At 45.6% G+C, this 24,526-nt stretch overlaps 1 protein-coding gene across 1 annotated transcript in view; it reads left to right on the top strand.

Annotated features, from left to right (window-relative positions):
* MAP2K4 (mitogen-activated protein kinase kinase 4) overlaps positions 1–15,557 on the top strand; it is a 133,921-nt gene extending 118,364 nt beyond the window's left edge. Inside the window, exons 9-11 of the mRNA XM_080826032.1 lie at positions 2,606–2,754; positions 11,657–11,702; positions 12,910–15,557. Coding sequence (XP_080682158.1) covers positions 2,606–2,754; positions 11,657–11,702; positions 12,910–13,023 — 309 coding nt within the window. The 3' untranslated portion in view covers positions 13,024–15,557. The remainder of the gene's footprint in view (positions 1–2,605; positions 2,755–11,656; positions 11,703–12,909) is intronic.
* The last annotated feature ends 8,969 nt before the right edge of the window (positions 15,558–24,526 follow it).

Here is a 24,526-nt window from a genome sequence, read left to right as displayed (position 1 = left end):
GGAATACCAACTACCTAGGTGAGAACTCTAATAAAAGTTCTACCTTAAAACAGTGCTGAGAAAGAAGAGTGAGAAAGCTACTTAATTTGCAACTAAGTGCAATGAAATAAACTTTTTTAAAAAAGATTTTATTTATTTGACAGAGAGAGAGAGGCCACAAGTAGGCAGAGAGGGAGGCAGAGAGAGAGGAGGAAGCAGGCTCCCCGCTGAGCAGAGAGCCTGATGCGGGGCTCGATCCCAGGACCCTGAGATCATGACCCAAGCCGAAGGCAGAGGCTTAACCCACTGAGCCACCCAGGCACCTGAAATAAACTCTTCTTTCTCACCTATGATTGTACTGAAATTTTCCTTCTGTCTTAGAAGTATCTGTATTTGCTTATTACTTCCTTATTCCTGAATTTTGGTTTGGAGCTTTAGATTTTCTTGTGCTTCTTGTCATACCACGGCTTGGTGGCATTCTTCTGACTCTGGACAGCTGCTTCTACATTGTGGGATTTCCCATCACTAGATGGAGCTGTGTCCTATTTGGGAGGCAGCCTAAAGCTTCCCTTTAATTTCCTCCCATTTTTAATAAGGTCCCATGTCCCAGAGGTAACAGGTTCCGAGCAGAGAATTTTTTTTTTTGTAGCTTACTAATACTCTCCATCTGTTCATTGGCATTATGTGGCCTTGAGGTCTTCCTGTAGATGACAATCACGTACCCTTGTTAGCGATCCTGCTAAGTCACATTGCTGGGTGTGATGAATTCTCTGTACCCAGAGTTAAGCCTAGTGGCCGACCTCTGCAGAAGACTCCATTTGGTTTCTCTTATAACATGGTACGAGTGATACCTCGTGCAGTCTTTTCTCATTGTGAAGCCAACTGACCAAAGGAGAGAAGTAAGCCCTTCTTCTTTAGTTAGGAGAGAACATGGAACTTGGGCATCTTTTAGGTAATGCCCTGTGGTGACTGGTCCAGAGGCCTACAGCATGACCTGTAGCGTCCTGCTGAGTACCTGTGTGCATATAAAGGATAGTCACGATTCAGAAACACCTACGTCCAAACCAGTTATGTTTAAAGGGAATATTTACTTCAGCTTACAAACAGAATTTTGTTTTGTGAAAAGTTTTAACAGAAACATTTCCAGTAAGTTTAGTATTTCTGACTAAATTTTGTTTAAAAGCAAGGCATTTAGTACTTAAAATTGCTTCCTAATCTATTTTCCATGTGAATAATCTTACACAAATTAAGAAATCTGTGAAATTAATTTCTAAGTTCCTAGGTCCTTCACTTTCTGTGGTGCATTTCACCTTTGCCTTCTCTTATTAACATCTGTTCTCAAGAATGAATCTGATGAAGTTATTCCTAGTGTTGTGAATAACCAATAAGGCTTACTTCATCCCAAGCATTTGTATTTATATCGGAAAGAAACCTTAGTCAGCAGCGTGCCTGCTACTCCCCACAGGTGTGTGTAACGGGACAGTGGTGAGCTGAAGGCGCCATCTTAGGACTTCCCAGCCCAGCCTCCCTCTGGAGGATGCCCTTATGTTTGCATGGTAGCTTCCCTTTCACTAGTAACTAAACTAGTAATTTAATACTTGGCTAAATCGACACCATCCAATAGCCCTGAGCTGAAGAAGCTCTGAGATGGTGTCCTCAGACAGTGCTCTCTCTCAGATACCTTCTCGGATGAGCTTGGAGGTCTCACCCTCCCATTACCTGTCACCTGTCAGTGCACCTGACACGGGGTTCATTTAGGCCATGCCACAGATTTAAACCTATTTGGAAAAAGCACAATTTTTTGGTTTTCATTATCCCCAGAACAAAGTGAGAGAAGGATAAGAATACAGTCCACAAATATGTCTGACCTTTGGTGCATTGGGACGTGGGTCTGTAAGAACCTTCAGATCTAGTTTGGTGTGGTTTAGAGACACTGTCCCGAGTGCTGTTTTTGGATTCAGGGTTTGGGGTTGGGCCCAGACCTGATTTCTTGAGTTGTAGTAATACCTGCTTGTGGGTGAAGTTGTAGTGACCACAGGACGGCTGGAGAACAGAATTTGCATGTTGCTTCCTCAGAGCTCAGGTTGGGCTTTTGTTGGTTGCAAGTTCTCTCGCGTTAGAAATGACTGACCACGCCCCACATCGGGCTCTCTGCTCAGCGGGGAGCCTGCCCCCCCCCCCCCACCGCCTGCCTCTCTGCCTACTTGTGATCTCTGTCAAATAAATAAATAATATCTTAAAAAAGAAAAGAAATGACTGACCACTTCCATTCAGATAACGACAGATTGTGCACCTTTTGCACCAGGAAAGTTCTAGAACCAGCTTTCCAGGGTCCTTCATATAAAGGGATCAAAATCGAGGGCCACCCCGACGCTCAGGCGGTGGCGATGTTGTCTGGGTTTTCCCTTGCGGCCCCAGTCCTTGAGCTCAGTTGATCTTACAGACTCTTGATTTCTAAATACCCCTTCCCCCTCACCTTATAATCGTGAAAACCTCGCCTCACCCTTATCTGGGTTGGATTCAAGGCTTTACAAGAGTTTTGCTTGGGGTTCAGGCTTCCCACGTGGTGCGGGTGAGGCGCCGTGATGACGCGCAGCGCGCTGTGTTTCTCCCGTGTTCTCTGCAGTACGAGTTAGCCACGGGCCGGTTTCCTTACCCGAAGTGGAACAGTGTGTTCGATCAGCTCACGCAAGTCGTGAAGGGGGACCCTCCGCAGCTGAGCAACTCCGAAGAACGCGAGTTCTCCCCGAGCTTCATCAACTTCGTCAACTTGTGGTGAGTGCCCGGAGGCGCTGTGGAGACGGCCGTGGGGCTTGCTCCTCTCGGTGCGCTGGTCCCTCCGCGGGGAAGCGGGGCTTCCGGCCGTCGCTCTGCTTCCGGCGGGGGCTCGGGTCCCCCGGAAGGTTCCCGCCGACCCGAGAACGTCGCTCTTGTGCTGCGACTGGGGACTGAGGACTGAGCACTCGGTGCTGAGGGGAAGCAGACGCGGCGGGCGGAGAGGCTGCTGCCTGCCGACGTCCAGGGCCTTGTGCCAGAAATGCCACCAGGCAACACGGGTCGTCTCTGTCCGACGCGGTTCTAACGGGGAAGCTGTACCGGAATCACCTGGAAGCTTTTCCCAAGTCAGGATCCCCTGCCGGGTAGACCGCGAGGGCGGGGGCGGCTGTCCGCGCTGACGCAGCGCTGACGTAGCGGTGACGCAGCGCTGGCGCAGCCTGTAACACGTGGCGGCGGTAGAGCCAGGCCCCGCCCTCCGCCGGCGGGCCACGGGCCGGCTCTCTGCAACCTTGTTGTGTGCGCCGAGCCCTGCGACGTTCATCCGCCTTGTCGCAGGTGCGCAGGAATACGGTCGTGCTTTGTACCGCCTCAGTCTGTGTTTTAAATGAAACCTGCTTTATCATTTCAGTGTTTTCGATAACTTATCTAACATGACTTAAAAATAAGATGTGTTTATGAGCAAAAAGCATTCTTGAAAACGCTCTTCTTTTTCTCAGATTTTTTTTCTTGCCAGGACTGCTGTTTCTCGCTCCTCTCTCTGGTCCTGTTAAGACTTAACATTTCATGGTCTAGCACTGCCGTCTTTTCAAATAATTAGAAAAGATTCGAATGATTAGAAAATACGATTAGAAAATATTTCATCTTCTGTAATTCAATCCTACCTTTGCATTGGTTTTCTGGGGGAGAGGAATACCTCAAGGTTTTCTAGGCTGTTCTTCCTTTTCAAAAATAATACGCTTTTACCGGTTTGTACACAAATATGCCATTTACAGAATTGCATGCGATCATTTTATATATTCCATTCTAATAAAATAATTTAGTTAAAGTAATCTGTGGGAGTCATGGAGTAGAATTTCCAAAACGATCACCTGTGAACCTCTCACCACAGTTGATTTCTTCTTGATCCGTTGATCTCTTTTCTGGTTTTGTTGTATCTGGGTGTAGTACTTGTGTATTTTTTTCCGTGTCCCTTGGTACCATTGCTCCCCTACAGATAACGGTTATAGACATCAATGTCTCACTGTTTTGCCTGAGTAGGTCCACGGTTCCAGCTCATCCCAGATCATCCCGGGCTGTGGTCGGAAGTACGTCTGTTTTTAGGACCTGCTCCTGTCCGCTCTCTGCATGTGTCCTCCTTCCCTTCCACTGTCCTAGGACGTTTTCTGTCCTCTCTGACCTGTATCATTCAGGTTTCTACTGGCTTTCCTCATATTCCAGTATCCCGTTGTTCCAAACACGCTTCTTTTTGTCAGAGTTGTATTTTTTATGATGCACATCTGATTATGTTCCTTTTTGTTTAAGAGCATGCTTTTTTTTTTTTTTTAGGAGCATGCATTTTTAACAGAGTGATGTCATCACCCCAAAGGGGCAAAAATTTGTCCGGAGAGGCAGAAACTCTTGGATAACATAATGGTTTGCTGCCCTCCACAGGCCTGCTCCAGCATATAAATAGATACGCGGTGTTTAAATTGCACAGGAAGGAAGGGGTGATGGCGAAAAAAGGCCTGGGGAGCCCTGGTCCAGAGGCTGCCCGTGGCCCTTAAAAAAAAAAAAAAAGTCTAAATTAACCTGGCTTTCAAAACCCGTTATGATCTGGACCTGGTTTATTGCTCTAGCCATATTTCTCAGTCCTCCCCTTGAGCAATTTTTCAGCCAAACTGAGTTTCTTTAGTTGCGTAAGTAAAACATGTAATGGAAGATACAGGAACATATTTTCATGGCCTTTGGGTAGATTAAATTTCTTCAACAGCACACAGAAAGCACCTAAACATAAAAAGAAGGGATTTTGTTAAAATCTAAGAATGTTCTTGATTAGAAGGTACCACTGAATGAAATGCCAGCCATGCGGTGTCCTTGCCATAAGATATTTGAAAAAGGATTTTCATTCAGAATATGTAAAGAGTATAAAACACTTGTAAATATGGAAGTGGCAACCAAAAATGGCCAAATACTTAAAAAAGTGCTTAAAAAGATGACATTCAGGTGCTCAGTAAACATAGGAAAGGGTGTTCATTCAGCATTATTAGACATGAGGGGAACACAAATCAAAACTACAATGACACACCGTTACGATCACCAGAAATGACTGCAGTTAAAAGACTGATGGTACCAGGGCATCTGAAGCAATTGGCAGCCCCATACAGCACTTGCAGGCCTGTAAGTTGCATACATCTAGGATCTCCTAGAGCTGGTGGAATACAGCCGGTGCATACATTATGCTCCAATGGTTCAGGTCCCAAGTATGTGCCCCACGAAGGCCCAGACAGAGGCACGCCAGAAGATGTGCGTGAGATGCCCAGAACCACACATTCATGATCACCTCTATCAACAGAAGCACCTCTATCAACAGTAGGGTAGACAGAAAGTTCTAGCGTTGTTCACATGACACTACACAGCACAAAGATGGGCCATTGCTACCCTTGGCAACGAGGGTGAATCTCAAACGGCATTGCATGAAAGAAGGAAGACATCAAACAGTATCTATGGTTTCATTTGTATGAAATTTAAAAAAACAAGAAGGAATAAAAGGTAATAGAGTCAGAATATTGTTCCTCTTATTTTTGTTCTACATTTAGGGTGTGTTGCTTTGCTGAACATATGCTTCAGTTAGAAGTTTCCTTAAGGAATAAAAAGGAGATGAGGGCTTCAGGGCCAAAGTGCTGATACGAGCGCCTGGTTTACGTTCCTCCCTGCTTTCCCTCCCTATTTAAAATGTTAATAGAATTTTTAAGTCTTTACTTGTTCTGAAAAAGGGCAAAAGTACTATGAGGAGTTCTTGTGAAATTGGGAAGATGAGGCTGAATTCAGAGATGGGCTGGCTGGTCTAGTTTGCTGCATGCAGAGGGAGAACAGCACAGGCAGGATACCAGACCTGCACAGGAATTCCTCAGCGTGGCACAGAGGACCCAGGAGAGCAGGCAGCCTGGGGGCCAGGCCAGTAGGAAGCAGATCTTGATCCTAGAAATGTCTTGAGGGAGTGTTTTCTGCAGTGGATCCCAGACATGGCCAGAACTCTGTGGCAGTATTCACTCCTGCCTTGTACTTGGCCCAGGCTTTGCTGCGGTGACTCCTAGTGAGGACACTTGTGTTGGTTAGAGGCTGGGGAGTGTGGTGGAATGTGTGCTCGCAGACCCAGGAGGCAGATCCGTTGGCCAGGGGATGGTGCCCTTGGGAGGGCCCTCTACTCCTTCTCACAGTCACCACGGTCTGTGACCAGGGTCAGTTCCTCATGTTCGGTCAGCATTGGTGCCTGTGGGGCATGGAGAAAGAGAAGGGAAGATGAGAATTGTATCAGTCTGGAAAATTTGAACAAATATCCCCTTGTAAAATTTGCCACTGAAAATGTCAGGGGAAAAGCTGGGGAGAATGGACTACTTTGAATTCAGGAGAAGTTTCCAAGTAGCAGACATGGTTTCTGAATTGAAGGGGAGGCAGTGATGGTACATAGCTTAGCGGGTGTTGCAGGGTTGACCGAATCCCTGACACAGGGAACACCCTTGAGTTAATCTTGCAGAGGAAAGGGATAAAAAGATGAACGAGAGACCTGGAGAAAAAAATCCAGGAGATTCCACTTAACTGATAGTAGAGAATTAAAATGAAAATTATCTTGACTTGGAGAGAAACTTGAGTCCTTAAATGAAAGTACCAGACCAAATTAACTAAAAGGGAAGGAAAAAAAAATGCCTGTCTAGGGATGTTGGAAGATACTGTTGTTGTCTTATGCATTTCAGAGATAAAGAAAACTTAACAAGCTTCCATTTAAACAGGCACCCATAAATGTACACACCAGCTAAGAAAGACACAAAATCAGAGCCATACCCAAAGAGTGGAGAAACAGCTGTGGAATGATGAGTGTGGACTGCAGATTATTGGGGTGGATTCGATCTTGGACAGTAATTGCACTGAAACTACTCAGATACCAGATAAACATTTAATGGTGTCTTTTTATATGTATCAGAGTTGGTACAAAACCAAGGAGTCCACAGAGTTCTAAAACTAAGTGAAATCAGAAACTACGGGAGGTAAGACATCGATGAGGGGTTAATGTCCAAATATATAAAGAACTCAACTCAACACCCAGAAACCTCAGATAATTCAGTTAAAAAGCGGACAGAGGACCTTCGTAGGCATTTTTCCAGAAAAGACATCCAGATGGCTAAGAAGCCCATGAAGAGATGCTCACCATCACTCACTGTCAGAGAAATGCAAATCTAAACAACAACGAGATAGCACCTCCTACCTGTCAGAATGGCTAGAATTAAAAAGGCCAGAAATAACAAGTATGGGTAAGGATGTAGAGAAAAAGGAATCCTCCATGCACTGTTGGTGAGAATGTAAATTAGAAAACAGTGCAGAAGTTCCTCAAAAAAATTAAACATAGAAATACCATACAATCCAGTAGTTCTACTCATGGGTACTTAGCCAAAGAAAATGAAAACACTAATTCAAAAATATATATGTACCCTTGTGTTTATTGCAACATTACTTACAGTAGCCAAGATATGGAAGCAATCTGTGTCCTTTGTATATGAATGCATAAAGATGTGGGGTGTGGGGGCGCCTGGGTGGCTCAGTGGGTTAAAGCCTCTGCCTTCGGCTCAGGTCATGATCTCAGGGTCCTGGGATCAAGCCCCGCATTGGGCTCTCTGCTCAGCAGGGAGCCTGCTTCCCTTCCTCTCTCTCTCTCTGCCTGCCTCTCTGCCTACTTGTGACCTCTGTCAAATAAATAAAATCTTAAAAAAAAAAAAAAGATGTGGGGTGTGTACGTGCAGGAATATTACTTGGCCATAGAAAGAAGGAAATCTTGCCATTTGTTACAACATGGATGGACCTAGAGGATATTATGCTAAATGAAATAAGTCAGAGAAAGACAAATGTGATGATTCCACTTAGATGTGGCATCTAAAAAGCAAAAACAAATGAATAAACAAAAACCAGAAAGAGACCCATAAATACTGAGAATTGATGGTTGCCAGGGGGAGCGAGGATGGAGAGAGGTCATATGTGTGGAGGGGAGTGGGACGTCCAGGCTACCAGTTGCAGAAGGAATAAGTCATGGACATGAAAGGTGCAGCACAGGGACCGTAGACAGTGATATTGTAGCGTTGTATGGTGACATGTGGGAGCACAGTGTAATGTGTAGACTTGTCGAATCACTGTTGTGTACCTGAAACCAGTGTACCATTGTGTGTCAACGATAGTTTGATAAGAAAAAAAAAAGTGACTTAAAAAAATAAATTAGGGGAGGTGAGGATTGTTAAGAGGCTGCTGATTGGAAAGACTCAGTCAGTTGGCAGAAGCAAGACCGATCCTTCAAGCTGGGACCCAAGGATTCCCAAAGATAAAGTCAAATGCAATATGAGTTGTTCAGGAGAAATTCCAGCACTCATACAAGAAATGAGAATTAGTAGAAACGACTGATAGCAGAAATGCATCTGAAGACTTCAGATACGAGAATAATGAGAAACAGGAAAAAGGTTTTCATAAATTTAAAGAAAAATGGAGAAGACGCTTGGACATATAAGCAATAAACAGAAACTTACAGAGCAGCAAACTGAATGTCCAGAAATAAAAATCATAAAGTAAAACTTGGTAGCTGGATTAAGCAGCAGATTAGGTATAATTGAAGGGAGATCAGTAAACTGAAAAGTGGGTCTGATGCTGCCAGCCGAACTTTTGGAGATGATGATGTTTCACAGTCCGCCCCGTCAGGTCTGATGGCCAGAGCACCCGAGATGTGGCTAAGGAAATACGTGTTCACATTTTATTTCATTGGGATGAATTTGACAGCCGGCTCCCTTATTGGATGCCTGGGGCTTAACTAGTTGGGGTTACTGTGATTACTGTGATTACTAATGTGGTTACTGTGATTACTACTGTGATTACTAATGTCAGAATTCAGGAATTCTGAAAACAGAAGATAGTGGTAATAATAATAGGGTTAAACGTTTCTACTCACATGGCGTCATGAGTGTCTACGTTGGCACAGCTTTTTGCTCCAGTAAATGACATGGAAAAATCGGAAACCAAAAAGTTGTGGCAGCTTTACAAAGTAAATATCAGTGCGGGTGGCAGCTGGACGGAAGGGTGCGTAAAATGCTCTGAGGTCTGCAGCTGTGGCCGTGCTCTCCCCAGGTCTAGAAGCGGGCAGCAGCGGCTGGGGCATTACTTCCTGCGGGATCAGAGGTGGACAAGTGCCCTTTTGTGGACCGGGATCTGCAGGAGCAGGGTCTGCTTAGAAGTTGGGATCTGGGAAGTGAAAGACATGTTTGTGTCAGTCACTGTCTGGGCCACAGCTACGGGCTACAGAGTGGCAGGGTCGTAGACAGCCAGGGGGCTGGGTCTGTATGGGACTGCACAGACCCGTGGTGGCACCGTGTTCTAGGCTGGTGGCCCTGCATGTGTGAAACCACTGTCTGTCTCTCTAGCTGCAGTTCATAGTACTCAGGCGCCCGGAGACCCGCTGAACAGAGGTGTGGAGAAGCGTGCACACCATGCAAACCACAGTTCCAAAATACATAGAGTCTAATGCTAAGAAAAACAACTAATAGAACACAAGTTTATGGTTAAACCAAGCTGAGTGTGTGGAATAGTCTAAAATACAGTTAAGATAAAATAAAGATAAAATTTATTTTAAGATAAAATCAGTGTATTTAGGGTGTCCAAGGAAATGAAGGCGTGGGTTTTGCTAAAACTGAGGAAGGAGATAAACAGTGATGAAACGAAGAGTTGGATATGAAAACTCATTAAGTTTTAGAAACGAAAAAACACAGCTATCGTTACAAAGGACAGCAGATTTGATGTGCTCTAGACTGGAAACAATTGAGGACGGAATTGGGGAAGTTGGCGGAATAGGGCTGAGGGGTTTCCCGGCGTGACACAGATGACACTGTAGCAAAGAGCCGTCAAGCACCAGGGACACTAGAGTGGGAACTTCTCACATGTGTGTAGTGAAAATGACAAGATCATTCTGGAAGTGGAGAAGCGATATTGGAGACAATAGTGAAAAGTATTTGAGAAGTGATCTAGGATGTGTTCTCGGACTGAAATTAAAGTCTCTACCATGTAGGATGGACCAAGGTAAATTTATACCTAATGCATTGAAGTGGGAGTACAGAGCAATGATAAGGTGTAAGTTAGCAGGAGGATAGAATGTCTGTGAGGGAGTAATTAATTAGACTGCCACCAACTCGTTATTAGCAACAGTATTTGCCAGAAGACGAGTCCTAGCTCCAGGGTATAGAGGAAACAGCATTGTTAGCCTTGTCCTGCAGTTTTAGTTTTATACTCGGGCTTTCAGTTACCCTCACAACACGGAGGAAATACAGATTTAGCATTCATAGATTGTTAGAAAAGATAGACTTGGCCAAGAAGGGACGTGAACCCAGCAGAAGGGGTTGCAGTTGGTTGCCTGGAAGGCAGAGGACAGCGTGCGGGAAGCTGGTGCGGAGACCTTGCGGCCGGCAGCTCGCGAGGCGAAGTTGGGCTGTAGCGTGTTCTCAGCGGGGGCCTCCGTGGACCCCGGAGCAAGCCATGCCTCTGGGTGGGCCCCCGAGCATGGCGTGACATGGGTGAGGAGCTGCATTTCTCTACCCCACTGTGGAGCGGGCACTAGCTCAGGCTGCCCCAGGGGGCTCAGGTGACTGTGTGCCACTGAGGTCGCCCTGAGAGGCTGGCAGCTGTACGTTTGGGAACTCTGTAGCTACGGGCTGTGCCGCGCAGAAGGTGCAAGTGTAGAACACAGCACTGGCTGTAGAAATTGGGGAGCTATGTTGCCAGCAGTAACTTTTCAAAAATAGATTTCTTTATTTGAGAGAAAGAAAGAACAAGCAGGACGAGGGACGGAGAGAGAAGCAGACTCCGCTGAGGACAGAGCCTGACACCGGGATTGATCTCACGACCCTGAGATCGTGGCCTGAACCAAAACCAAAGAGCTGGACGCTTAACAGACTGAGCCACCCAGGCGCCCCTGGTTACCTTTTGATAATAAAAAAGTTGAATTTAATAGGTTGGAGGAGAGTGGTGGCTAAGGTACAGTCGAGGACAAATCCGGAAAATAGAAATAACATGAAGATGCTTCTGGTCACGTTAAGTTAGACAAGGTAAGATCCAAGGAGAGGATATCGTCAGGGCAGGGGTTCAGCATAGCAGTGCAGTCCTTAGTGAGGTGGTGATGCTGTCAACTTTCGGACCAGAGAGCACGGATTGAGATACAGAATGCAAAAATTTTTTAAATCTGAGGATAAATTGATAAAATTTATATATAGTTTACTTCCCAGACCCTGGTTTCTCTTAGGTTGTGTCTGTGTAAATACTTGTGTGTGTATTTAGAAAGCACGTGCACACATGCACACGCACACACGATTTATGCTTATACATTCATATAGTTAACTGCATAGTACTCTACCACGTGGCTGTGCCATAATTTGTCTGATTTTCCGTAGTTACCTTGTTTCTGGTTTTTCACTGATATTTCTACACTGAATATCCTCAGGATAAATTCTTAGGCTATACATTGTCTAATTTTTTGTTTTTTTATGTTGGGTGGGGTGTCCTCGTTGTTACTCTTATATCTGAAGGAAAAAACTGCTTGATTCTTTGTAATATTTCATTTGTGAAAAGAAAAATACCTGGGTAACTGTGTCTCCATTTTATTAATGTTATTTTTGTGTTATTTTAGCCTTACGAAGGATGAATCCAAAAGGCCAAAGTATAAAGAACTTCTGGTGAGTATGAGACTTTGGGAATTTTGTTTATTTTATATTCTGTGTTGTTTTTGTTTTTAACTTTTGGAAATTTTAGATATTTCCTCACTGTGAATTCTCTTAGCATGCCAATTCACTAAGCAAGTAATGGTCCTCTCCGTCCTAGACAAACAGCTTGACCTAATGAGTAATTTAAAAAAATGTTTGAAACAGATATTTGGAAGGAGAAAATTGAAAGTTACAATTTTCCTACCAATTTACTAGCTGGATTCTCACGGAAACTTTCAGAAAATTTTGGCCTTGACGGTCATAAAAATTACCCTGAAGAATTGTAACACTCACTTTAAAGGAGCCGCCTTCCACCACATGGTCTAGGTATGGGTAACACACCCATAAGACTTTCTTGTGCTTCTGCCTTCATGAAATGCTCTCCTGCAAATTTACATCACACAGCAAATTCCCGCCTCTTTGACAGTGCACCCATCCCCGGGACTTGGGTGTCCTAAGCCATCCTGGATGTGGCATCGGTCTCAGCAGTGAAGAAAATACTTACCTAATGACGTGGGGATCTTTGAAGGAAAGACCCCAGTGTCTAGCTGTCCCGGATGTTAGGTCCAGCCTGTGGTCAGCACTAGCAAGGACTCTAAAGATACGCAGTCCAAAAGCTTAGAGAAGCCATGAGAGAAGAGTACTGATGGAGAGGGCATGGGAGGGGGGTGCTTTAGTGACTCAGAATCGAGGCGAGAGGCTTTGCAGGGGACGGGGCAGAAGCCCCTAGAATGCGATCCTAGGATGCGTCTGAGGCCCTGGCAGAGTCTTTTCTCTAAGATCCTTCTGCTGCACGTGGGCAGATGGGAGGGGAGGTTGAGGTCTATGTCCCGTGTCCCAAGAGGATTGGCGATGGTGTCCGTGCACCTCTTCTTGGCTCCCAGATGGTGGCAGTGGCCCCACTCTGCTCTCTGCCTCAACAGATAGGCCTCACGGTGGAGATGAGCTTCCCGACTTCACTGCCTGGGTGGCCCTTCTAGATCAGGCGTGCCCGCACCCGGCCCCACGTCTCCATGAAGCACCGGCCGTGCTCGCCTCCGTGTGCCGGTGCCACGAAACTCTGCAGCCACACGTGGTGGGAGCCCTCGGTTCTGTGCCGCGGCACAGTCGGGAGCAGCTCGGTGTGGGCTCTGACACAGACTTTGATGTTTTTCTTTTTCTCTGTCCAATTCTCTTGCAGAAACATCCCTTTATTTTGATGTATGAAGAACGTACCGTCGAGGTCGCCTGCTATGTTTGTAAGATCCTGGATCAGATGCCAGCGACTCCCAGCTCTCCCATGTACGTCGACTGATCTCGCTGCTACATCAGATTTGAGGAAAAAGGGCTGAGAGGAAGCAAGACGTAAAGAATTTTCATCCCGTATCACAGTGTTTTTACTGCTCGCCCAGACACCACGTGCAATAAGATTGGTGTTCGTTTCCATCCTGTCTGTATACTCCCGTCACCTAGAACACGCATCCCCGTGATACCTGATTGATCACAGTGTTAGTGCTGGTCAGAGAGACCGCGTCCTGTTCTTTTGTGATGAATTTACTCATGAAATGTGGAAGTCAGTACGATCAATTTGCTGAGTGTGATTAGATCACCTCTTAAATTCACTTCTAGACTCAAAACCTGAAGACGCAGCTACTGGAGTGGTGTTTTGTCGGACTTCCAGATGCCGGAAGAATGCGGTGATGGACGGACGATGTCCGAACAGAGGGACTCGGGCTTGAGTGAGGAGAGCTGGCGCAGCCCACGAGACCCACGGCCTTCCGGAGCTGGGAGGCAAGGGAGGAATTTACTTTCTTCACCAAGTGCAATAGATTTACTGATTTGATATTCTGTTGCTTTACCGTCACAGTCGGTGTTCGGGGATCGATGTGCTCAGCCAAATTTCCTGTTTGAAATACCACGTTAAATTAGAATGAATTTATCTTTACCAAAAACCATGTTGCGTTCAAAGAGGTGGACACGGAAGTTCTGAGACAGGACAGGATGTCTTTTCTCCTTTACCGGTCCTTCTGCTCTTCATCAGGAAGACTCAGGAGTCTGCCACTTTGTCAGAGAAGGTGCTGATCCTAAGAATCTTCATTCTCAAATTCGGTGTGCTGCCAACTTAATGTTCCGTCTGCCACAAACCACCCGGACTGAAACAAGAAAAATGTGCTGAGGACAAAGAGGACAGATGTTTCCATGCCGAGCATCTGACCTGGAACGACTTGTAGCAGCTCTGTGTTCCCCTCGGTCCCACGCCTGATACTTCAGCCGTCACAGCTCACGCACAGGGAGAAGCAGCTAGAAGCGATGTGCCTTGACTGATACGTAGAGAGTGCTTGTAGGGCAGCACAAGACCAAACCTCAACCTTCTGCTCTCACTGGCCCAGATCTTCGGTTTCGGAATCCCCCCTCCCTTCCCGTCTGGTCTGTTGCCGCTCTGTGACTTTTGCTTAATCCGATATTTTGCCTTTTTTTCCCCATCCTATAGCAAAAACCTTTTTAATTTCCAGGGATGTTTAGCCCCCAGTCCCTCCCACGCTGTAACGTTTAAAAGGCTGAGAAACGTAGGGCCCCGCCGATGGGGCGGGTGGTGAAGAAGCATCTTCTGGGGACACGTCGGACCAGACGAGGGTCCCTTACAGAAGCTCATCGCCGGCGAGAGTCTCTGGCAGCTCACTGTTATTTTTTGGAATTGGAATTCTAGTGAAAAAAACAAACCAACCCAAACCCCCAAACCGCCCCAGAGTAGTTGTGAGGCCACTGAGATCTGCCCCCTGATGTTCTGCTCCATCACCAACTCATTAGCCAGGTGGCCCCCTCTGGTGTCACCGTGGCCTTGCTGGCCCCGAGCGTGCGGCTCCGTGTGGCAGTGAAGCGGCTCCGTGAGCAGTTCAAGTGCACGGGAGAGGGCAGCCGCGGCCGAGAGCGGGCCATGTCGTCAGAAGCAGGTGTGGCCGGTGGTGCCGGCGGGGAGCCCCCTCCCAGGGCGATCATCCCAAACGCTGTAAAACAGTCGAGGGAGGACGGTGCTGTGTCACGTTACATCCCCGTAAATCTCCGAGTTTCAGAAATGAATTATCGCTTCAGTCCACTTCCCTAGTTTCCCCCCGACCCCAGCCTCCTAAACCTTCGACCCCCCAGTGTCCTGAAAGGAAGCGTTGCTGTGCGTCTTCCTTCGACCACACGAAGCCATCGTCCTCCGTTGCTCCCGGGGACTCAAGAGGAAATCTGTTGCTCTGCTGTCCCCTTCCCGCCTGGCTCCGCGTAGGGTCACTTTGCCATCGGACACGTGGGGATAAAAGCAATTCTGACTGTCCAGGAGCTTCATCTGACCGTTCTCTTGTGTGGATGACCACATCAAAAGGCAATTTTAGTGTATTAATCATAGATTATTATAAACTATAAACTTAAGGGCAAGGAGTTTATTACAATGTATCTTTATTAAAACAAAAGGGTGTATAGTGTTCACAAACTGTGAAAATAGTGTAAGAACTGTACATTGTGAGCTCTGGTTATTTTTCTCTTGTACCATAGAAAAAATGTATAAAAATTATCAAAAAGCTAATGTGCAGGGATATTGCCTTATTTGTCTGTACAAATGGAACTCAGTAACATACCTGCTTCTTGGAGCTTGGGAATATTTTATCCTGTATTCTTGTTTGAACCCTCCTCTATTTAAGATATATACATGGAACCGAAGTGTTTATGTAATAGTTCTATCCTTTTGCCTGCAGGTCAGTTGTAATAAATCTAGGATATGATGATGACTTTGTAATTTGATTTCCTGAAGTCAGACCCTGAGAGGGGAAAATCAAGTGAATTCCATTAAATTATCTGTGCATTTCACGTTGGGAGAAACTCTCTTCTTCCGGAAGCGTCTACAGCTCCGTTCTTTTCCTCCTCCCCTCTTGGCGGTTGCTGCGGTTCTTAGCTTGCTCATCTTGAAACCACAGGTGTCTCCCCGAGACACCTGCTTTGCTCTCCGTCCGAGCAGGTGGGATACGGTCTCTTCTTCGAGGTTGTTCCTTTGTCGGTCGCCCGCACCCGCCCTGGCTTTCCCGAGGCCAGAGGAGACAGGTACCGCTCTTCAACCTGTGACATGCTGGAGAGACACAGCCCGTAGGAGCCCAGGCTGCCCTGCCCGCTGCCTGCTTGCCGGCCCTGCGTTCTGCCGCTGGTGCTGTGGCTGCTGGCTGGGCACGAGACGGCAGCTCCAACGGCAGTCCCCACCACCCAAGAGAGAGGGACGAGGAGGAGGAGGAGAATTCTGGGTCAATGACCTGTGGAGGTCAGACCCAGGAGGTTGCCGGGTGGGAAGACAGATGGAGCTGAGCAAGAAGCCACACAGGCCGGAAGCTGTGGGAGACAAGGGCTTCGAAGCGCCAGCACTGAGTTTGTCTGTCACGCTACCACCTCCCAGTCACTGACCAGCCCCTGAGTCATTGCTCACGTGCAGGTTCGGCACCTCCCCCTTTTCCTATGCCTGTTTCTAACCTGATCTGAGATGCAGAACCGGCCGCGGTAAGTACCCAGCGCTCTCCGAGGAATGGCTGTCGGGTACCCCGACCCCCCAGCTCCGTCTCAGCTACTCGGGGAAGGGATGGCCCGTGGCACCCGACCCCAGCTGAGCAAGACGATGTCATGAGAACTAGGTAGACTGTGCTTCATGCTTCGTGGGACTCTACGTGGACTGTTCCTCTCTTGATCCTGACTATAGCCTCCGCAAGTCAGGTGGCAGTGTCCCGTTTTAGGTACAAGAGAAGAAACAGGGTTGGGAGAAGGCAGCTTCTGACTCTGATAACAGTAGGGAGGGGAGGGGAGACTCAAATCCAAGTCTGCAACATGTACTGTAGGAAACACGCCGCACCATGGAGTCCAGTGGAGTTGAGAAGTAGACGAGTCCCCAGCTACAGCTGCACATCCATCCTGACCAAGACCGCCTTTGTTGTCTCAGGGATGAGTCAACATCAGGGGTTCTGGGGGGTCCCAGTGGGGCTCGGTGGCAGCTGTGAGGAAGGAGGAACCTCCTACCTTGGAACTAAGCAGAGAAGCTCTAAATCCGACTGAATTCTCAGGCACAGCCCACCTAAGAATTCAGAAGAGAGGCCGTGAGTCCCCATTAGCATGATGACCTTACGTGGCAGTCACTGATGGTGGGGATTCGGCAGGAGAGGAACTTAAGCTGGCTTTGAGCTCGTATTAAAGTGCTTTTTCACTTCCTGGTTCTGTCGGTCTGTCTCAGCTGCAGGAGGACAGACGCAGGACACAGAAGGTCTCGAAAGTGGCTTGGAGCTCTGGCCGCCCTGTCTCGGGGGTCCAAGGCAGTTTGTGTCTCCTGCTCTCAGCCAGGTCTGGAGTGCACCAGCCATACCTAGAACCTCTGTGTCTTACTTGGGAGGTGAGGGATCAAGACCCTGAAACTATTGGTCTTGCTTGTTAACTCCTTTAATTAACTCACAAAGTGGTTTGAGGAAAAATCAGTTGCACTAGTGACTCTCTTAGAGTCCACTCCAAGAAACAGGTGTCACGAAACGTCGGCACGGCACTACGCATAGGAGTACCGTTAGGTGAACCGTCAGCCTCCGCACATCTTCTAAACTGATGTATTTCTTTCAGATAAACGGGCATCCAGGAATTCCTTCTGATAAACGGATATCCGGGAGTTCTCAGCTCAAACCTTGAAATCATTATAAGGTAATGCAATTTCTGCGCTAGCATTTTTATTTCGTTTTCCAGAGGACGTGCCGAAGCGTATCATCCTCCTTAACAATAGGACGCAACCCTGCTAGCTAAAACTGTCCGTCTGTGTAGCACAGTGTGAAGTCACAATTGAGTCATGAGAACGGAGAAGGAATCAGCTCTCTGTGTGCATTTGAAATTTCTGTCTCCGTGGATGTTTTGCAGAAGAACTCGCAATGGGAGTTCTAGGTGTTCCTGGCTCTTCTGATCAGGTGTTCAAGAGCTTGATAGTTTCGGTAAGGCAGTGCACTGATAGTCAAACCATCTGAGCATCTTGATGCTTTGCCCAGAGTCTGCTCCTGAAACTGTGTTTCTTGCTTGACAATGTAACAAACTAGAAGATATGTTTATAAAATGGCGAGGGTTGTTTGTTTTTTGAAGCCAAGATTTGTTACGTGCACCTGATTCCTACCTGTTTTCATAAACTCTGCATTTATTCCAGGCCCTGGAGCCATTGATGAGAACATTTTTCATGTCTTCAGAAAAATGATTTTAAGCACATTCGTTAGAAGCATCTAAGCATCTAATGCCATTTAATCCTAAATGGCATTTCCCGGCTTGATTTCTTGACTTGCGAGATCGGATCCCAGCACACATTTGCCCGTTTCTGTAATGTGAATCCAGTTTCAAAGTATAGAGCATAGTTTCATGGGAGGGCAGAAAAAGCATCAGAACGTGTTAGAATCAGCTTCTGTTCCTGAATATGTCTACTTCCAGTTAGGAACTGAGTCCCTTAGATTAATTTCCCGTAGTTCCTTTCTTTCTAGTCTGGCTGACGTGACACACTCCTTTCTCACCGCGAATTTCCTCCTGCTCCCTGGTCTTCCTCACCTTCCTCACCCCCTCCATCCGTCCCCACTACTGCCCTTCATCTTTCTAAAGTGCTGATGGAATTGCATCATTCTTCTGTTTACAATTCTTTAATAAGTCCTGGGGATACACAAGATGAAGGCCAGGCTTTTATGTTTCTAGATACATAGTTTTATTTAATCCTGAACACATGGGTAGGAACTCCTCTCTCCAGGATAAAGTGGGCTCGCTGTGACTGGTATCGTAGTAACTAGGACTAGTAACCTGTGCACTGTCACAGAGCCAGCGAGGAGTCTGGAAGGGTAAGGGGTAGCATGAGTCTGAAAAAGTGGACAGGGTCTTAATCATACCTGAAATTACACATCGCGGCAAGGATGAACCTTTTCTCCTGTGTGCTGGAGAGCTGTATGGGATAGTAAGTGACAACATGGTCTGGCCTGGCTGTGCTTTAGAGAAAACCATTTCAGTGACCACGTAGGCTGGAAGTGGGGAGATTTGATGGCCAACTAAGAAACTTGCAATATCAGGGCGCCTTGGGTGGCTCAGTCAGTTAAGCATCTGACTCTTGATCTCAGCTCAGGTCCTGATCTCAGGATCATGAGTTCAAGCCCCTCTTTGGGCTCCAGCGGGGCATGGAGCCTACATTAAAAAAAGGGTGGGGGGAGGAGGAAGGAAGGGGCTTGCAATATTCTAGGCGAAAGTTGGGGGAGGTAAAGTGGTGGGAATGGAGAAGAGAGGATTTAAGAGAAAACGTAGGAAGTGGAATTAGCTCCATGAGTTCCTGATGGAATGTGCAGGGTAAAGAACGAGGTAGGGGAGCCTGAACCGATGTTGTTTTCTGGACAGATGATGCTTTACAGAGCTGTTGGGCCACGCACGACCTTTCATGGTTCGCCAAACCTGCTACCTGCTCTTCAAAGTCTTCTCGTTGTCTAAACTGGTTCCTTCTGTCTGGAACTCTTTTTTCCCCTTGTCTTGAGGGCATCTCATCATTCCTTAAGATCTGAGTTAAATAGCTCTACCTCTGGGAGGACTTCCCAATTCTGTTCTGAGCTCAAACCACCCCTTCCTCCCTCTTTTCCTCCCTCCCTCCCTCCTTTCCTTCCTTCCTTTTTCCATATCTCCGTGCAGCATTAGTCTTACGCAGTGACGGTTATCTCCTCCCTTCCTTGGCTGTGAGTTATCTGAAGTCAGTCTCAGCCATCCTGTGACCCAGTGTTAGGGTCATCGTAAGCATCACATGGAGATAGGGCTCTTCTGTGAAGAAAGCCATATATACTCTCGATATTCTCCCCCTTGTTGAAGATCACACTTCATTCTTTTGAGCCTCAATGATTTTTTCCCCCAGAACAACGCAAAATGAATTGGATTGCTTTATCCGTGGCATGTTTCCGCTGAAAGCAAAGAGGCAGGTATGGATTTAGCTGCCCATACAGTCAACAGTAAGCAGAGTTTAGGCATTAAAGAGAAGCCGGGCAGCTGTTACTAAGGAAGTACCAGGGGCTTCCGTCTCTGACGGCGTGCCCCAGTAAGACGCCGTTAATGGTGTTCCTGGGGAATGTGTTCACACGGGGATCACGCTACCTTGCTTTTCTAATACTCAGCCACCTTGGAACCACTCTTTGATCACTAGAATAAACACAGGTTGCTTGTGTTTAAGATTCTCACTTCCATAATCCCGAGTGATATGGGCCTATCATATTCCTTTCTTGTAAGACTTCTTTTTTTTTTTTTTCTTTTCTTTTCTTTTTAAAAAATCAGGGTATGTTTGCCTTGGAGGAAGAATTGGAATTTTTCTTTTTTCTCTTGTCTGGAAGAGATCACTCTGATTTTGTACATAAAATTGGGATAATGTATTCCTTGAAAGCTGTTTAGTGCTTTGCCTATAAAGCTGTCTTGGCTGGATGTTTTCTTTGTGAGAGGATTTTTTTCTAAGATTTTATTTATTTATTTGATAGAGAGAGTGATCACAAGTAGGCAGAGAGGCAGGCAGAGAGAGTGGGGGAAGTAGGCTCCCCACTGAGCAGAGAGCCCGATGCGGGGCTTGATCCCAGGACTCCAAGATCATGACCTGAGCCGAAGGCAGAGGCCTAACCCACTGAGCCACCCAGGTGCCCCTGTGAGAGGATTTTTAATCACTGTATCAATTTCTTTAGAGGATGATTTCTGAGAATTCTTTTTGCATCAGTTCCTGGAAGTTGATTTTCCTATGTTATCTATATTGTTACATTTGTTGGCATGTGCTTATCATTACTATTCTTTTATTTCCTTTTTTTCTTTTCTTTTTAATTTTTAAGCAGACTCCATGCTGGGCATGGAGCCTGACCTGAGGCTCGATCTCACAACCCTGAGAACATGACCTGAGCCAAAATCAAGAGTTGGATGCTTAACCAAGTGAGCCACCCAGGCGCCCCTCTGCTCTTATTTCTAATACCTCTTATTTTCTACTCCTTCCTTTGGGTTTATAATGTTATTTCTCTCACTTCTTAACATGGACAGCAGACTCAATGATTCTGAGACTTTATTCTTTTTTTTTTTTAATTAACATATAATATATTATTTGTCCCAGGGTTACAGGTCTGTGAATCATCAGGCTTATGCATTTCACAGCACTCACCATAGCACATACCTTCCCCCATGTCCATCCCCCAGCCACCCTATCCCCTGCCCCACCCCAGCAACCCTTAGTTTGTTTCATGAGATTAAGAGTCTCTTATGGCTTGTCTCCCTCCTGATCCCATCTTGTTTCATTTTTTCCCTCCCTACCCCTAGGACCCCTGCCCTGCCTCTCAAATTCCTCATATCAGAGAGATCATATGGTAATTGTCTTTCTCTGATTGACTTATTTCGCTCAGCATAATACCCTCCTGTTTCATCCATGATGTTGCAAATGGCAAGATTTCATTTCTTTTGATGGCTGCATAGTATTCCAGTGTGTGTGTGTGTGTGTGTGTGTGTGTGTGTGTATACACACACATACATATATGATGTGTGTGTGTGTGTATATACACATATATGTGTGTGTGTGTATACACACACACACACACACACACACACCCCACATCTTCTTTATCCATTCATCTGTTGATGGACATCTAGGATCTTTCCATAGTTTGGCTATTATGGACAATTCTCCTATAAACATTCAGGTGAACGTGCCCCTTCGGATCACTACATTTGTATCTTTAGGGTAAATACCCAGTAGTGCAATTGCTAGGTCGTAGGGTAGCTCTATTTTCAACTTTTTGAGGAACCTCCATGCTGTTTTCCAGAGTGGCTGCACCAGCTTCCATTCCCACCAACAGTGTAGGAGGGTTCCCCTTTCTCCACATCCTCGCCAACATCTTTCATTTCCTGGCTTGTTAGTTTTAGCCATTCTGACTGGTGTGAGGTGGTATCTCACTGTGGTTTTGGTTTTTATTTCCCTGATGCCGAGCGATGTGGAGCACTTTTTCATGTGTCTGTTGGCCATCTGGATGTCATCTTTGCAGAAATGTCTGTTCATGTCCTCTGCCTATTTCTTGATTGGATTATTTGTTTTCTGGGTGTTGAGTTTGATAAGGTCTTTATAGATTTTGGGTACTAGCCCTTTATCTGATATGTCATTTGCAAAAGCTTCTCCCATTCTGTCAGTTGTCTTTGGTTTTGTTGACTGTTTCCTTTGCTGTGCAAAAGCTTTTGATCTTGATGAAGTCCCAATAGTTCATTTTTGCCCTTGCTTCCCTTGCCTTTGGCGATGTTTCTAGGAAGAAGTTGCTGTGACTGAGTTTGAAGAGGTTGCTGCCTGTGTTCTTCTCAAGGATTTTGATGGATTCCTGTCTCACATTGAGGTCTTTGATCCATTTTGAATCTATTCTTGTGTGTGGTGTAAGGAAATGGTCCAGTTTCATTCTTCCGCATGTGGCTGTACAATTTTCCCAGCACTGTTTGTTGAAGAGACTTTTTTTCCGTTGGACATTCTTTCCTGTTTTGTTGAAGATTAGTTGACCAGAGGGTTGAGGGTCCATTCCTGGGCTCTCCAATCTGTTCCATTGATCTATGTGTCTGTTTTTGTGCCAGTACCATACTGTCTTGATGATTATAGCTTTGTAATAGAGCTTGAAGTCTAGAATTGTGATGCCACCAACTTTAGGTTTCTTTTTCAACATTCTTCTTGCTATTTGGGGTCTTTTCTGGTTCCACATAAATTTTAGGATTATTTGTTCCATTTCTTTGAATAAAAAAAGATGGTATTTTGATAGGGATTGTGTTAAATGTGTAGATTACTTTAGGTAGCATGGACATTTTCACAATATTTGTTCTTCCAATCCATGAGCATCGAACATTTTTCCATTTCTTTGTGTCTTCCTCAATTTCTTTCATGAGTACTTTATAGTTTTCTGAGTACAGATTCTTTGCCTCTTTGGTTAGCTTTATTCCTAGGTATCTTATGGTTTTGGGTGCAATTGTAAATGCGATTGTCTCCTTAATATCTCTTTCTTCTGTCTTATTGTTGGTGTATTGAAATGCAACCAATTTCTGTGCATTGATTTTATATCCTGACACTTTACTAAATTCCTGTATGAGTTTTAGCAGTTTTGGAGTGCAGTTTTGGGTTTTCCACATAAAGTTCATATCATCTGCAAAGAGTGAGAGTTTGACTTCTTCTTTGCCAATTTGGATGTCTTTTATTTCTTTTTGTTTTCTGATTGCTGAGGCTAGGACTTCTAGTACAATGTTGAATAGCCATGGTGATAGTGGACAACCCTGCCATGTTCCTGACCTTAGAGGGAAAGCTCTCATTTTTTTTCCCATTCAGGATGATATTCGCTGTGGGCTTTTCATAGATGGCTTTGATGATATTGAGGTATGCACCCTCTATCCCTACACTTTGAAGAGTTTTGATCAAGAAAGGATGCTGTACTTTATCAAATGCTTTTTCAACATCTACTGGGAGTATCATATGGTTCTTGTTCTCTCTTTTATTAATGTATTGTATCACATTGATTGATTTGCAGATGTTGGACCAACCTTGCAGCCCTGGAATAAATCCCGCTTGGTCCTGATGAATAATCCTTTTAATGTACTGTTGGATCCTATTGGTAGTATCTTGGTGAGAATTTTTGCATCTGTGTTCATCAAAGATATTGGTCTGTAATTCTCCATTTTGATGGGGGTCTTTGTCCGGTTTTGGGATCAAGGTGATGCTGGCCTCATAAAATGAGTTTGGAAGTTTTCCTTCCATTTCTCTTTTTTGTAACAGTTTCAGGAGACTAGGTATTAATTCTTCTTTAAATGTTTGGTAGAAGGGGCGCCTGGGTGGCTCAGTGGTTTAAGCCGCTGCCTTCGGCTCGGGTCATGATCTCAGGGTCCTGGGATCGAGTCCCGCATCGGGCTCTCTGCTTGGCAGGGAGCCTGCTTCCCTCTCTCACTCTCTCTGCCTGCCTCTCTGCCTACTTGTGATCTCTCTCTCTCTCTCTCTCTCTGTCAAATAAATAAATAAATAATATCTTTAAAAAAAATAAATAAATAAATAAATGTTTGGTAGAAGTCCCCTGGGAAGCCATCTGGCCTTGGGTTCTTGTTTGTTGGGAGATTTTTGATGACTGCTTCAATCTCCTTACTGGTTATGGGTCTGTTCAGGTTTTCTATTTCCTCCTAGTTCAATTTTGGTAGTTTTTATGTCTCTAGGAATACATCCATTTCTTCCAGATTGTCAAATTTGCTTGTGTATAGTTGCTTATAGTTCTTATAGTTGTTTATATTTCTTTGGTGTTGGTTGTAATCTCCCCTCTTTCATTCATGATTTTATTTATTTGGGTCCTTTCTCTTTTCTTCTTGATAAGTCTGACCAGGGGTTTATCAATCTTATTAATTCTTTCAAAGAACCAGCACCTAGTTTCGTTGATTTATTCTACTGTTGTTTTTTTAAAAGATTTTAATTATTTATTTGACAGAGATCACAAGCAGGCAGAGAGGCAGGCGGGGGGTGGTGGTGGGTGGGGGAAGCAGGCTCCCCGCTGAGCAGAGAGCCCGATGCGGGGCTCGATCCCAGGACCCTGGGATCATGACCTGAGCCGAAGGCAGAGGCTTAACCCACTGAGCCACTTAGGCATCCCTATTCTACTGTTCTTTTGGTTTCTAGTTTATTGATTTCTGCTCTGATCTTTATTATTTCTCTTCATCTGCTGGGTTTAGGCTTTTTTAGCTGTTCTTTCTCCAGCTCCTTTAGGTGTAGGGTTAGGTTGTGTACTTGAGACCTTTCTTGTTTATTAAGAAAGGCTTGT

The sequence above is a fragment of the Martes martes genome (assembly GCF_963455335.1).
Source record: "Martes martes genome assembly, chromosome: 16".
In the NCBI taxonomy this organism is placed as follows: domain Eukaryota; kingdom Metazoa; phylum Chordata; class Mammalia; order Carnivora; family Mustelidae; genus Martes; species Martes martes.
Note: the sequence above shows the minus strand (reverse complement) of the source record. Positions and strands in the feature narration are given on the sequence as shown.